Genomic DNA, 15,155 nt, shown 5'->3' on the forward strand with positions numbered 1-15,155 from the left:
CACCCTACTCCCTCAACGTCTACCCTCAGTAGAACCTTTATGTACTGATAAGCACATACACACCCTAACCTCTCTCTCTGTCTCCCTGTAGGCAGCAGCGTATTATGGCCAGCCAGTGTATGCGGCCCAGCCCTATGTAAATCAACACACTACTCACATGCACACACACATCAACACACACAGACACACACTAACACAGACACACTCTAACCTCTGTCTCTGTGTCTGTAGGCGTATTACACCCAGCCTGTGTATGCTGCTCAGCCTCAGCCACATGTAATCCACCACACCACAGTGGTTCAGCCAAACAGCATGCCCTCAGCCCTCTACCCCGCCCCGGTCCAAGCCCCTAGAAACAACGGAATGGCTGCCATGGGGATGGTTGCCGGGACCACCATGGCTATGAGTGCAGGTAGGACGGGTGACTGAGGAAGCTGATGTGGCTACATCATGTTGACATCACGTGAACATTAAATATATTTTCATATTAAACACCTTTTTTTCAATTACTCTATTTAATTTCCTATGCAAAATTGATTATTCTTATGCTAAAATGATTGTGTTGCTGCTATGTGTTTTTGGTGTAAGTTGTATTAGTTTGGTCTGCGTCATATAGACCCTAATGTTACGGTCAAAACAATAGTGACAACATGACATGTTAGGCTGCTGATGCGTGTGTCGTCCTGTAGGAACCCTGTTGACCACGCCTCAGCACGCTCAGCTGGGTGCTCACCAACACGTCACCATGCCACAGTACCGGCCCCAGGGCACACCTGGTTACAGCTATGTCCCTCCCCACTGGTAGACACCGCCCCCGAGAGGTATGTCATCTCATAATTCCAAATGTCCACAGTCCAATCTCAATCAATCCAATGTCTTCTCACTCTTTCTCTGCGTCTATCTCTGTCATTTCAGATCTCTGTTTCTCTGTGTCTGTCTCTGTCGTTTCAGATCTGGAGTCCAACGTATGCAACTACTCCAGTCTTACACGGGCTTCTTATGGTCACCATGGCAACCTCACATCTGTCTGCAACAACAAAACTAAAGAGCAACGGACACTTGCTGCATTCTGTAGTGTTTTATAAAAGCTGCTTTTTTATTTTTTTTACACAACGATTATTTTCTTCTTTGATTTGCCAATATGTCATTGCATTACATTGTTTGTTTTATTTATTTCATTTTTATTTATTTTTTTATCATCATTTCAATTTTTCCATTGTTATTGGAACTCCAGAGTGATTGACCAATCATGGGTGTCTGTTGCTCTGCTTGTGGTCCGTGTTCTGTTGGTGTGTTCCAGATCCAATGGTGGGAATGTACTGAACACTTCCTCCACCACCTTCATCATCAATTTATGCTGCCAAATTTTCTAACGATTAGATGTCAGCACAGGGTTTTGATTTCATTCATTTCTATTTGTTTTAATCCCTTAATTTTCCTTTCCAACAAAGCACTGTCTTGGAACAGCATACCTCTTGTTTTTCTCTTTGTTCACCTCTGTTCTCCTTCTGATCTTCATCTTCCAGCTTCTAGCTGTTTCTTACATAGATCTGTAACAACTAGATCCGCTGTCTGACTAGATCCGCAACATCTAGATCCACTGTCTGACTAGATCCGCTGTCTGACCAGATCCGCTGTCTGACTAGATCCGCTATCTGACTAGATCTGTAACGTCTAGATCCACTGTCTGACTAGATCCACTATCTGACTAGATCCGCTGTCTGACTAGATCTGTAACGTCTAGATCCACTGTCTGACTAGATCCGCTATCTGACTAGATCTGTAACGTCTAGATCCACTGTCTGACTAGATCCGCTATCTGACTAGATCTGTAACGTCTAGATCCACTGTCTGACTAGATCCGCTATCTGACTAGATCTGTAACGTCTAGATCCACTGTCTGACTAGATCCACTATCTGACTAGATCTGTAATGTCTAGATCCACTGTCTGACTAGATCCACTATCTGACTAGATCTGTAACGTCTAGATCCACTGTCTGACTAGATCCACTATCTGACTAGATCTGTAACGTCTAGATCCACTGTCTGACTAGATCCGCTATCTGACTAGATCTGTAACGTCTAGATCCACTGTCTGACTAGATCCACTATCTGACTAGATCTGTAACCTCTAGATCCACTGTCTGACTAGATCCGCTATCTGACTAGATCTGTAACGTCTAGATCCGCTGTCTGACTAGATCCGCTATCTGACTAGATCCGCTGTCTGACTAGATCTGTAACGTCTAGATCCACTATCTGACTAGATCCGCTGTCTGACTAGATCTGTAACGTCTAGATCCGCTGTCTGACTAGATCCGCTATCTGACTAGATCCGCTGTCTGACTAGATCTGTAACGTCTAGATCCACTATCTGACTAGATCCACTATCTGACTAGATCCGCTGTCTGACTAGATCTGTAACGTCTAGATCCACTGTCTGACTAGATCCGCTATCTGACTAGATCTGTAACGTCTAGATCCGATGTCTGACTAGATCTGTAACGACTAGATCTGCTGTGTGGCTGTAAAGACATGGTATGCAGCATCACAAGGTCACAGTACTTACCAGTTACTGAATTCATCTCAATATAGAGGCCATTTGTCATTTAGCTTAAACCGATAAATTATAAAATGTGAATATATTTATATAGCTGTGTGTACAGGATGTGTGGTCATGCACACAGTCACCCACATACATACATACATACATATACACACACACATAAATACATACATACATACATACATACATACATACATACAAAGTCATACTTAAAGCAGGATCACTTAATGTCAATCAAATAATCAAACATGGATTCAAACGTGTGCCAACACAGTTAAACACACACCTATACATATGCTCTCTCTCTCTCTCTCACACACACACACACACACACACACACACACAATACATTAGACCACCACTCGGACTGATTGCTTATTGAGGAACATGTTTAGGAGTTAAAGGGATATGGAAGCACTTGGCATGGTGACGTGGCAGAGGAGGGGGGTCAGGAGGGAGAGTGGTGGGTCAGGAGGGAGAGTGGTGGGTCAGGAGGAGGAGTGGTGGGTCAGGAGGGAGTGGTGGGTCAGGAGGGAGAGTGGGGGGTCAGGAGGAGGAGTGGTGGGTCATGAGGAGGAGTGGTGGGTCAGGAGGGAGAGTGGGGGGTCAGGAGGGAGAGTGGTGGGTCAGGAGGAGGAGTGGTGGGTCAGGAGGAGGAGTGGTGGGTCAGGAGGGAGGGAGAGTGGGGGGTCAGGAGGGAGAGTGGTGGGTCAGGAGGGAGAGTGGTGGGTCAGGAGGAGGAGTGGTGGGTCAGGAGGAGGAGTGGTGGGTCAGGAGGGAGAGTGGGGGGTCAGGAGGGAGAGTGGGGGGTCAGGAGGGAGAGTGGGGGGTCAGGAGGGGGAGTGGTGGGTCAGGAGGGAGAGTGGTGGGTCAGGAGGGAGAGTGGTGGGTCAGGAGGGAGAGTGGTGGGTCAGGAGGGAGAGTGGGGGGTCAGGAGGAGGAGTGGTGGGTCAGGAGGGAGAGTGGTGGGTCAGGAGGGAGAGTGGTGGGTCAGGAGGGAGAGTGGGGGGTCAGGAGGGAGAGTGGGGGGTCAGGAGGGGGAGTGGTGGGTCAGGAGGGGGAGTGGGGGGTCAGGAGGGAGAGTGGTGGGTCAGGAGGGAGAGTGGGGGGTCAGGAGGGAGAGTGGGGGGTCAGGAGGGAGAGTGGTGGGTCAGGAGGGAGAGTGGGGGGTCAGGAGGGGGAGTGGTGGGTCAGGAGGGGGAGTGGGAGGTCAGGAGGGGGAGTGGGAGGTCAGGAGGGAGAGTGGGAGGTCAGGAGGGGGAGAGAAGAGCGCAGCAGGGAACAGTGTGTATGCCATGTTTCAGGGTTTTAATAGATAAGTATGAATCACAGTTAGAATCTGTGGGGCACGGGTCATTACAAAGCATTTACAGTGTATCAAAGTAGATCAAGACGTTAATTGCAATAATAAGATAAAATGCCTCGTTATACGGTTACCGCACAGTAATTATTTTATAGTCATTTAGAATTAAAATCATTTTAAAATTCTTATTCTGGTAATCCTTAAATCTGGATTATGGGCTGTGTATCCAGACTCAATCCATTTGAATCACTGTTACTGTATTCTGAGGTGTCAGCAGTACATATCAGAGTTCACTGTTACTGTATTCTGAGGTGTCAGCAGTACATATCAGAGTTCACTGTTACTGTATTCTGAGGTGTCAGCAGTACATATCAGAGTTCACTGTTACTGTATTCTGTGGTAGCAGCAGTACATATCAGAGTTCACTGTTACTATAGTCTGTGGTGGCAGCAGTACATATCAGAGTTCACTGTTACTGTAGTTGGCAGCAGTACATATCAGAGTTATTGTAATAATCTCACGAGGAAGCGTTGCACAATAATAAATTAAAAAAACCTGACAACAATAATTTCTACTAGGTACCAGGTAGCTAGGCTTTGTAGTGAAACAGAGAGAGGCAGTTTCAACTGTCATTTAAGAAAACTAACCAATAGATATCGAGCGTTCAGTAAGAGTTCCTTAGTCCTGATAATGTTTGTACTAGTTAGTATAAATATCAACAAAAGAAAATGGCTTATTGTTCCTGAGCATTTATTTAAACATCCACTGTTTCATTGTTGTTTCACATTGAGGTTAAGAAAAAGATGGCGTGTTTTTCCTTCCGTGGTCTTTTGAGCATAAGGATGGTTCATATTCAGGTGTAGCATGGAGCTTCATGCATCACCATGCAGTCTATTTATACACTGAGTGGTTGTGTGTTACTGCAAAGCAGGCTTGAATTAACATGAAGATATCCACCACCTTTAGAATCTAAAACCAGGGGGTGTGAAGGAAGCAGGGGAGAGTAATGTCTGATTTCTGTCTATCACTCTGTGGTGGTGTATTGTAGTAACTTGTTTATTCCAAACATGATCTGTCTGAAAATCTGTTCCTCAATTCAAGTGTAATAATTAGTTACTAATGACCTCCACATCCTGCCATCGGGTTGGAGCTTGTCTGATTCTCTCTCTCTTCCTCAATTTTACTCTCTCTGTGCCTCTGTGTTCCAGCTCTTTCCTCTCTCTCTGTGTTCCAGCTCTCTCTGTGGCTCTGTGTTCCAGCTCTTTCCTCTCTCTCTCTGTGTTCCAGCTCTCTGTGGCTCTGTGTTCCAGCTCTTTCCCCTCGCTCTCTCTCTGTGTTCCAGCTCTTTCCCCTCTCTCTCTCTCTGTGTTCCAGCTCTCTGTGGCTCTGTGTTCCAGCTCTTTCCCCTCTCTCTCTCTCTGTGTTCCAGCTCTCTCTGTGGCTCTGTGTTCCAGCTCTTTCCTCTCTCTGTGTTCCAGCTCTCTGTGGCTCTGTGTTCCAGCTCTTTCCCCTCTCTCTCTCTCTGTGTTCCAGCTCTCTCTGTGGCTCTGTGTTCCAGCTCTTTCCTCTCTCTGTGTTCCAGCTCTCTGTGGCTCTGTGTTCCAGCTCTTTCCCCTCTCTCTCTCTCTGTGTTCCAGCTCTCTCTGTGGCTCTGTGTTCCAGCTCTTTCCTCTCTCTCTCTCTCTCTCTCTGTGTGTTCCAGCTCTCTCCTCGTCTGTCTGTCTGTCTGTCTGTCTGTCTGTCTGTCTGTCTGTCTGTCTGTCTGTGCTTCTGTTTTCCAGCTTTCTCTTCTCTCCCTCTCTGTGTCTCTTCACCCCCCCCCTTCTTCTCTCCCTCTCTCACCTCCTTTAAGCGTTGGTACCTCTTCATAACAGAGATAAAGTGATGACACGGGTCATGAGAAGTGTAATGGCAGACTGGAACCATGTAGATGACAGTAAGCAGGACTGTCTCATGTAATACAATCTAATCCTATCAGAGGTTGGGCTCTGGATGTGGGGTCAGTAACCTACCAGTCTGGTGCCCAGTCTGACATCAACCTCTACCTCCACACGTCATGTTGATCTGAGACGTCTGGATGTGTTGAAGCAAGATGGTTGTTCAACTCTACTGAACCTTCCAGAAGGCTACTGTAGGTGGAGCTATTACCATGTTGCTTAAACCCATCTGATGCTTTAAGAGCAACTAAAAACGGGATAATTTTGGAACGGGCAAAGGAATTCCTTCCAGTATTTTACACCTCAGCCTAAAATAGGAAACAGAATATGTTGGACTTCCTGAGCCGTGTAAAGTTGAGCGCTTTTTACCATAAGTGTTATTTAAGGTATAACTGCAATTTGGTGTTTATTATTCATACATAGAGCACAAGTCTGAGGGTCCGCTATCCCACACACACTCTGAGGGGGCTTGTTTCTGACTTTCTCGCCGACACTTGTTTGCATGCCTGTGTTTTGGATGGAAGTGATGTCATGAATAGGGTGCGTGTCAGTTCCATTTCAACGCTGTCGTTTCAGGAAGGGAACTGAATTTCAACTCATTCTGAGTGGACATGAAATTGACCCCAGCCCTGATTAACACTTAACTGCAGAGCTCAAAGGAGGATATATTTGAAGGTATTTTTACTCGTACGCTATCAACTTATGAGTCCTTCACCTTTTGTATCATTCCATCTCTGAATACGTTTTTAAAAAATGTGAAAGAAGTTAAAGAGCCTTCAAAGATGTTAAAAGATTATTTGTTGTTGATGTTTTTGTGTATTTTGCTCTTCATTTCTTCACAACTATGTCAAATCAAAATGGTGTTTGTATGTTTAAATAGCCACTCAAACATCCACCTCTCCCCACTTCTCTTTTTCTCTCTTTCTTTTGCCTCTGTGGTCATGTCTTAGCAAGTTTCATGTCTTAGCAGTTTTCATGTCTTAGCAGTTTCCTCAAATTAAAACACTACTATTGGAGGAATAGTGCACTTATTTTTGTGTTTTTTCCTCAATGTTCTGCAGCTTTTTATTTCACTTGTTGGAGATTTCTAAAATAATAATTTGAACACTAAATGTGATGCAAAAAGTGGAAATTCCTCGTCTTCCAAAATACTTTTATCCCTGGAGCGAGTTTCGGAACAACCCCCTTGAAGTTTTGTACCCAGTTTGCACAAACAATGGTAACATTACCATACCGTTGTGGCAAACCATGGCACAACGTTTTCTCAACGTTGCGTGAACTGAATTGTATGTTAGCTATTGGTCCAGTGTTGCGGACCCATGTCAGGCTTGTGATATGAAGTGTAAATCTGTTTTTAAATCTGTTTTTAATTTCTTTTTTTATGTTTTTGTTCATTTTCTTGTTTTTATTTTTTGAAGATCAGTTAGTGATCTTCGTACCATAACTAAGCCAAGTTTGTTATTGTATAATACGTACTGTAAGATGTAGAACATTGAATAACTATTAAAATATTCCTATAAAAGGAATTCTGTCGTTGTCAAGTTTTTCCTTCCATTAAATATAGGAGAAGTGGGTGTGTACTAGAAGCAGGGGTATGACTAACACAGCCAGTAGTGATGGGTGGACAGAGGAGTGGCTGGGTACTGTAAGGTGTGGTTACATTAGAACTACTTTTAAGTATTAGTAGTGGTAGGTGGGTGCGTTCGCAGCCTCTGACTATAGTGATGGGTTAAGCCTACAGATTTCATTAAGGTCCAATTGCACACATGGTAGAGGTCTTGCTGCTCTTCCTACAGACCGTGAACGTGTGTCTGCGTCTGTGGGCGTAACCTATTGAGAAAGACGTCGGTCTATCACTTCTAGCAGTACACACCACTCCCTATGCAAACACACACACTCTGATGGCACAAGCAGTGAGCCCAGCCAACAGAGAGTTGCAGTAGTCCAGATGGGATATGACAAGCGCCTAGATTAGGACAAGATGATCAGGCCCTGCTGAACCCCAGGGGCCTGTGTCAGTGCTGTCATCATCCCCAGACTGATGGAGGAGTGAAGCTGCAACCCAGACTGATGGAGGAGTGAAGCTGAGAGCCCAGACTGATGGGATGAAGCTGAGAGCCCAGACTGATGGGATGAAACTGAGAGCCCAGACTGATGGAGTGAAACTGAGAGCCCAGACTGATGGAGTGAAGCTGAGAGCCCAGACTGATGTAGGAGTGAAGTTGAGAGCCCAGACTGATGGAGGAGTGAAGCTGAGAGCCAGACTGATGGGATGAAGCTGAGAGCCCAGACTGATGGGATGAAACTGAGAGCCCAGACTGATGGAGTGAAACTGAGAGCCCAGACTGATGGAGTGAAGCTGAGAGCCCAGACTGATGTAGGAGTGAAGTTGAGAGCCCAGACTGATGGGATGAAGCTGAGAGCCCAGACTGATGGAGTGAAGCTGAGAGCCCAGACTGATGGAGGAGTGAAGCTGAGAGCCCAGACTGATGGAGGAGTGAAGCTGAGAGCCCAGACTGATGGAGGAGTGAAGCTGAGAGCCCAGACTGATGGAGGAGTGAAGCTGAGAGCCAGACTGATGGAGGAGTGAGGCTGAGAGCCCAGACTGATGGAGGAGTGAAGCTGAGAGCCCAGACTGATGGAGGAGTGAAGCTGAGAGCCCAGACTGATGGAGGAGTGAAGCTGAGAGTCCAGACTGATGGAGGAGTGAAGCTGAGAGCCCAGACTGATGGAGGTGTGAAGCTGAGAGCCCAGACTGATGGAGTAAAGCTGAGAGCCCAGACTGATGGAGGAGTGAAGTAGATAGCTAGTAGATCATAATGACCATAGCGTTTCCAGACCTAGCTAGTAGATCACAAGGACCATAGTTTCCAGACCTAGCTAGTAGATATTAATCACCATAGAGTTTCCAGGCATAGCTAGTAGATCATAAGGACCATAGTTTCCAGACCTAGCTAGTAGATAATAATCACCATAGAGTTTCCAGGCATAGCTAGTAGATAATAATCACCATAGAGTTTCCAGAACTAGCTAGTAGATAATAATCACCATAGAGTTTCCAGGCATAGCTAGTAGATAATACTCATCATAGAGTTTCCAGACCTAGCTAGTAGGTAATAATCACCATAGAGTTTCCAGACCTAGCTAGTAGATCATAATGACCATAGCGTTTCCAGACCTAGCTAGTAGATAATAATCACCATAGAGTTTCCAGGTATAGCTAGTAGATAAAAATCACCATAGAGTTTCCAGACCTAGCTAGTAGGTAATAATCACCATAGAGTTTCCAGACCTAGCTAGTAGATCATAATGACCATAGCGTTTTCAGACCTAGCTAGTAGATAATAATCACCATAGAGTTTCCAGGTATAGCTAGTAGATAATAATCACCATAGAGTTTCCAGACCTAGCTAGTAGATAATAATCACCATAGAGTTTCCAGACCTAGCTAGTAGATCCTAAGGACCATAGTTTCCAGACCTAGCTAGTAGATAATAATCACCATAGAGTTTCCAGACCTAGCTTTTAGATCATAATGACCATAGAGATTCTGTAGGTTATTATTCATGTCTAATGGTGATGACCACAAACTATATCTATGGTAATAAAAATTGCTCTGTCTCCATCCTCCCCTAATGTCTGGGGCAGTACAGCTGGAAATCTGTCCATCCTCCCCTAATGTCTGGGGCAGTACAGCTGGAAATCTGTCCATCCTCCCCTAATGTCTGGGGCAGTACAGCTGGCTATCTGTCCATCCTCCCCTAATGTCTGGGGCAGTACAGCTGGCTATCTGTTCATCCTCCCCTAATGTCTGGGGCACTACAGCTGGCTATCTGTCCATCCTCCCCTAGTGTCTGGGGCACTACAGCTGGCTATCTGTCCATCCTCCCCTAATGTCTGGGGCAGTACAGCTGGCTATCTGTCCATCCTCCCCTAATGTCTGGGGCACTACAGCTGGCTATCTGTCCATCCTCCCCTAATGTCTGGGGCAGTACAGCTGGCTATCTGTCCATCCTCCCCTAGTGTCTGGGGCACTACAGCTGGCTATCTGTCCATCCTCCCCTAATGTCTGGGGCAGTACAGCTGGCTATCTGTCCATCCTCCCCTAATGTCTGGGGCAGTACAGCTGGCTATCTGTCCATCCTCCCCTAATGTCTGGGGCACTACAGCTGGCTATCTGTCCATCCTCCCCTAATGTCTGGGGCAGTACAGTTGGCTATGTGTTCATCCTCCCCTAATGTCTGGGGCAGTACAGTTGGCTCTGTGTTCATCCTCCCCTAATGTCTGGGGCAGTACAGCTGGCTCTGTGTCCATCCTCCCCTAGTGTCTGGGGCAGTACAGTTGGCTATCTGTCCATCCTCCCCTAATGTCTGGGGCAGTACAGCTGGCTATCTGTTCATCCTCCCCTAATGTCTGGGGCAGTACAGCTGGCTATCTGTCCATCCTCCCCTAATGTCTGGGGCAGTACAGCTGGCTCTGTGTTCATCCTCCCCTAGTGTCTGGGGCAGTACAGCTGGCTATCTGTCCATCCTCCCCTAATGTCTGGGGCAGTACAGCTGGCTATCTGTCCATCCTCTCCTAATGTCTGGGGCAGTACAGCTGGCTATCTGTCCATCCTCCCCTAATGTCTGGGGCAGTACAACTGGCTATCTGTCCATCCTCTCCTAATGTCTGGGGCAGTACAGCTGGCTATCTGTCCATCCTCCCTTAGTGTCTGGGGCACTACAGCTGGCTATCTGTCCATCCTCCCCTAATGTCTGGGGCAGTACAGCTGGCTATCTGTCCATCCTCCCCTAATGTCTGGGGCAGTACAGCTGGCTATCTGTTCATCCTCCCCTAATGTCTGGGGCAGTACAGCTGGCTATCGGTCCATCCTCCCCTAGTGTCTGGGGCAGTACAGCTGGCTATCTGTTCATCCTCCCCTAGGATCTGGGGCAGTACAGCTGGCAACCCCCGTGTAAATAGTAATCACTCACTGCACTGGTGGGGTGGGATCCTCCATGAACCTGTCCGTGATTGTTATCTTATGCTAATGTTCTTTCTGTCGCTAGGTCTCAATAACGTACGTGGGTAGAGGTTTAAAAAAACAGAAGGATGTCACATTGTGCATGATAGCATAGATATATACCTGCCAGGTACTTTCACCCTGTCATCATAACACCATTCAGAGTCAGTGAAGTGTTCCCCTGCATACCTGACAAAACACACCACTACACACACCACTACACACACCACTACACATACCACTACACACACCACTACACACACCACTACACACACCATTACACATTCCACTACACATACCACTACACACACCACTACACATACCACTACACATACCACTACACACACCACTACACACACCACTACACATACCACTACACACACCACTACACACACCACTACACATTCCACTACACACACCACTACACACACCACTACACATACCACTACACACACCACTACACACACCACTACACACACCACTACACATTCCACTACACACACCACTACACACACCACTACACACACCACTACACACACCACTACACACTCCACTACACACACCACTACACATTCCACTACACACACCACTACACACACCACTACACACACCTGTTTGACTAACTGTCTCATTAATGGTCACACACGGGTAAATAACTGACATGCAGTAGTTATACAGCTCCAGGCCTGAGGGTGATAGAAGAAGCCAGTTGGAACATGGTTACTGTGGAAAAACTGGTGTAAATCCCAGCACTCACACCCTGTAGGAGAGAAATGGTTACGGTAATACCTGCATGTACAGTACTAACCAGGTATACAGTACATTATGTAATACCGGTTCTGAAGGATCCCATGACCCTTCACAACAATACCCATTCCACCATGATACATTGTCATGACAATGAGCTGTTATAATGTCATGGATACGGGCTAGTTATGTCTTGGTTAGGTAATGTGTTAAAGGTTATGGTATCTGTAATGTAACTTTTCAAATGTTTACATTTACATTTTAGTCACTTAGCAGACGCTCTTATCCAAAGTGACATACAGTTAGTAAATTCAACCTCTACAGGATCAGTGTTTCCCCCCCGCGGGACAATTGAGCTAACGTGTGCTAATGTGATTAGCATGACATTGTAAGTAACAAGAAACAAGAACATTTCCCAGGACATAGACATGTCTTATATGGGCAGAAAGCTTAAATTCTTGTTAATCTAACTGCACTATCCAATTTACAGTAGCTATAACAGTGAAAAAAATACCGTGCACAACAACAAAACACTTTTATCATAGCAACTGGTTTGATACATTTACATTTTACATTTTACATTTTAGTCATTTAGCAGACGCTCTTATCCAGAGCGACTTACAGTTCACCTCTGAAGGTAAATAATGTCCTTACATTCAGTAATCTTGCTCTAATTTGTCATCCTGAGGGTCCCAGAGATAAAATGTAGCATAGTTATGTTTGATAAAATCAATTTTTTTATTCAAATGTAGGAACTGGGCTCTACAGTTTGAACCCCTAGTTTGAACCCCCCCCCCCCCCCCCCCCCTCATCTACATATGTGAAGGTTAGTGTCTTTTCTGTAGGGAAGCTAATTATTCATATTTGATGACATTCCTGGGAGTGTGTAAACTTGTTTTTGTTATTACCATATCATTTTTGTATGTTCTCTATAGTTATGTACTTGAAAATGTATCAACTGACCAATTTGGCACATTTGATACAAATGTTGAACAGTAATGCAATGGTTCATTGGATCAGTCTAAAACTTTGCACATACACTGCTGCCATCTAGTGGCCAAAATCTAAATTGCGCCTAGACTCCTAAGCGATATATTGGCCTTTCTCTTGCATTTCAAAGATGATGGAACAAAAAAAATATATATCATTTTTTTTTCTTTGTATTACCTTTTACCAGTTCTAATGTGTTATATTCTACTACATTCATTTCCCATTTCCACAAACTTCAAAGTGTTTCCTTTCTAATAGTATCAAGAATATTTATATCCTTGCTTCAGGTCCTGAGCAGTTAGATTTGGGTGTAATTTTAGGCGAAAATTGAAAAAAGGGGTCTGATCCTTAGTCATAGTAAGGACATTTTTCCACTCGAAGGGCAAGTTTTAGTTTTTCTTTTGATTTATTTATTTGTGGGGTGGGCGTGAGGAGGGGGTGCAAGGGGGGTCTTGTAGGATTATTTAAGATACTCAATTCCTTTTTCAGTAAACTGGAACACAAAGCAGGCAGCAGGTCCTTGGAACTTCTTGTTTTCATTCTGACTAACAGTCATTATTTCTCAAGCAACATTGGGTGATATTGCATTCTTCAACACACACACACACTTGATGCAAGGCAGCTATTGCACAAAATAAATCCATCTCAGAACCAGACTCATTGAGTTGATTTGTAACCATCTCTATCGAGGTGTTTTCCCATAACTCACGGTATGCCGGACTTGATGCCATTGTTGGTGCAAAACATTAAATAAAAAATATGCTGTATATATTTATGTATTCATTTGTTTGTTTATTTATTTATTATTCCTTCATTAATTTATCAGACATGAAATGTGCATTTTATTCAAACATTATGTAATTTGACGCAGAATGGTGTTAATTGAGGACATAGGTTAAGCTATATTTCAGTTGAGGACATATTGTTTTCAAGGCCACCAGATCCTGAACAGCAGGCAGGCTGCAGTATTGACAGATTCAATAAAAAGGCAAAACAAGTTGGGACAGAGCCTGGGGCGTGTTTCATTATTTAGATGTTTTTTTCCCTCTGGAGAGAACAGGATGAAGAATATCCATCATCGTAAACCAGCATATCCTGTACTGTAAATGTACTGCATTATACTGGCAGCAGAATGGCTGCAGTGCAATCTACAGCATTAACGTTGTAAAATACATATATGATATTTTACTGTGTCACAGGTGAGGCCCCAAATGGTGGCCCTCCCCCTCCTTACGCGCGAACCCTCTTGTCTCTAATTCGGCGAGAACAAGGGCGCGTGTACGTAAAACATACGCGTTCACCGGGAGAATTTGATACAAGCAGAGCACACCTGTGTGAAGCTAGCCACAATAAGGATTAGACACAATAGTGGAATTTGCTGTTGTCCTTTAAAATAAAAGTAACGCATTGAAACTGATCCAAACAGATACAAATAGTGGAATAATGCCATATTTGGACTAGATTATGCTTAACAAGGTCGGAATGTTTTTATATCACTTACAAAAAAAATAAAAAATAATAATAAACAGTAATTGCCTTTTCTCCCCAGTCCATAAACGTCGTGAAAGAAGATGACAGAAAACACTTTGAAGCAGGAAGCACCAGTGCCTCGGTCAATAAAAAAGTGGTCAGATGAAGCAGATGCTAAACTACAGGACTGTTTTGCTAGCACAGACTGGAACATGTTCCGGGATTCCTCCGATGGCATTGAGGAGTACACCACATCAGTCACAGGCTTCATCAATAAGTGCATCGATGACGTCATCCCAACAGTGACTGTACGTACATACAGCTGAAGTCGGAAAATGTTTAAATTTAATAAAAAATTAAATATTTTTTTTTTTAAATTAAATTTAAAAAATACAGCTGTAGTCGGAAGTTTACGTACACCTTAGCCAAATACATTTAAACTCCGTTTTTCACAATTCCTGACATTTAATCCTGGTAAAAATCCCCTGTTTTAGGTCAGTTAGGTTCACCACTTTATTTTAAGAATGTGAAATGTCATGTAAAGAGAATGATTTATTTCAGCTTTTATTTCTTTCATCACATTCCCAGTGGGTCAGAAGTTTACATACACTCAATTAGTATTTGGTAGCATTGCCTTTAAATTGTTTAACTTGAGTCAAACTTTTCGGGTAGCCTTCCACAAGCTTCCCACAATAAGTTGGGTGAATCTTGCCCAATTCCTCCTGACAGAGCTGGTGTAGCTGAGTCAGGTTTGTGGGCCTCCTTGCTCGCACACGCTTTTTCAGTTCTGCCCACAAATGTTCTATAGGATTGAGGTCAGGGCTTTGTGATGGCCACTCCAATACCTTGACTTTGTTGTCCTTAAGCCATTTTGCCACAACTTTGGAAGTATTCTTGGGGTCATTGTCCATTTGGAAGACCCATTTGCGACCAAGCTTTAACTTCCTGACTGATGTCTTGAGATGTTGCTTCAATATATCCACATCATTTTCCACCCTCATGATACCATCTATTTTGTGAAGTGCACCAGTCCCTCCTGCAGCAAAGCACCCCCAACATGATGCTGCCACCCCCGTGCTTCACGGTTGGGATGGTGTTCTTCGTCTTGCAAGTCTCTCCCTTTTTCCTTCAAACAT

General features: G+C 44.5%; 1 protein-coding gene and 1 long non-coding RNA gene across 5 annotated transcripts in view; both read left to right on the forward strand.

Moving 5' to 3' along the window:
- LOC139548237 (protein FAM168A-like) overlaps positions 1 to 2,904 on the forward strand; it is a 63,772-nt gene extending 60,868 nt beyond the window's left edge. For 2 of the 4 annotated variants that reach the window (XM_071357777.1, XM_071357780.1), the window contains 4 exons: positions 92 to 136; positions 232 to 412; positions 690 to 821; positions 952 to 2,904. In XM_071357777.1, the coding sequence (XP_071213878.1) occupies positions 92 to 136; positions 232 to 412; positions 690 to 805 (342 nt within the window). In that variant the 3' untranslated portion in view covers positions 806 to 821; positions 952 to 2,904. Of the gene's footprint in view, positions 1 to 91; positions 137 to 231; positions 413 to 689; positions 822 to 915 lie in introns of all 4 variants that reach the window. The other 2 variants (XM_071357778.1, XM_071357779.1) reach the window with 2 other exon arrangements.
- Positions 2,905 to 3,785: 881 nt separating this feature from the next.
- Positions 3,786 to 7,333, forward strand: LOC139548239 (uncharacterized). Its single transcript, XR_011669680.1, has 2 exons — positions 3,786 to 4,313; positions 4,352 to 7,333. It is a non-coding gene; the product is annotated as an uncharacterized lncRNA (long non-coding RNA).
- Positions 7,334 to 15,155: the final 7,822 nt, after the last annotated feature.

Source organism: Salvelinus alpinus, chromosome 21 (assembly GCF_045679555.1).
Source record: "Salvelinus alpinus chromosome 21, SLU_Salpinus.1, whole genome shotgun sequence".
Classification (NCBI taxonomy): domain Eukaryota; kingdom Metazoa; phylum Chordata; class Actinopteri; order Salmoniformes; family Salmonidae; genus Salvelinus; species Salvelinus alpinus.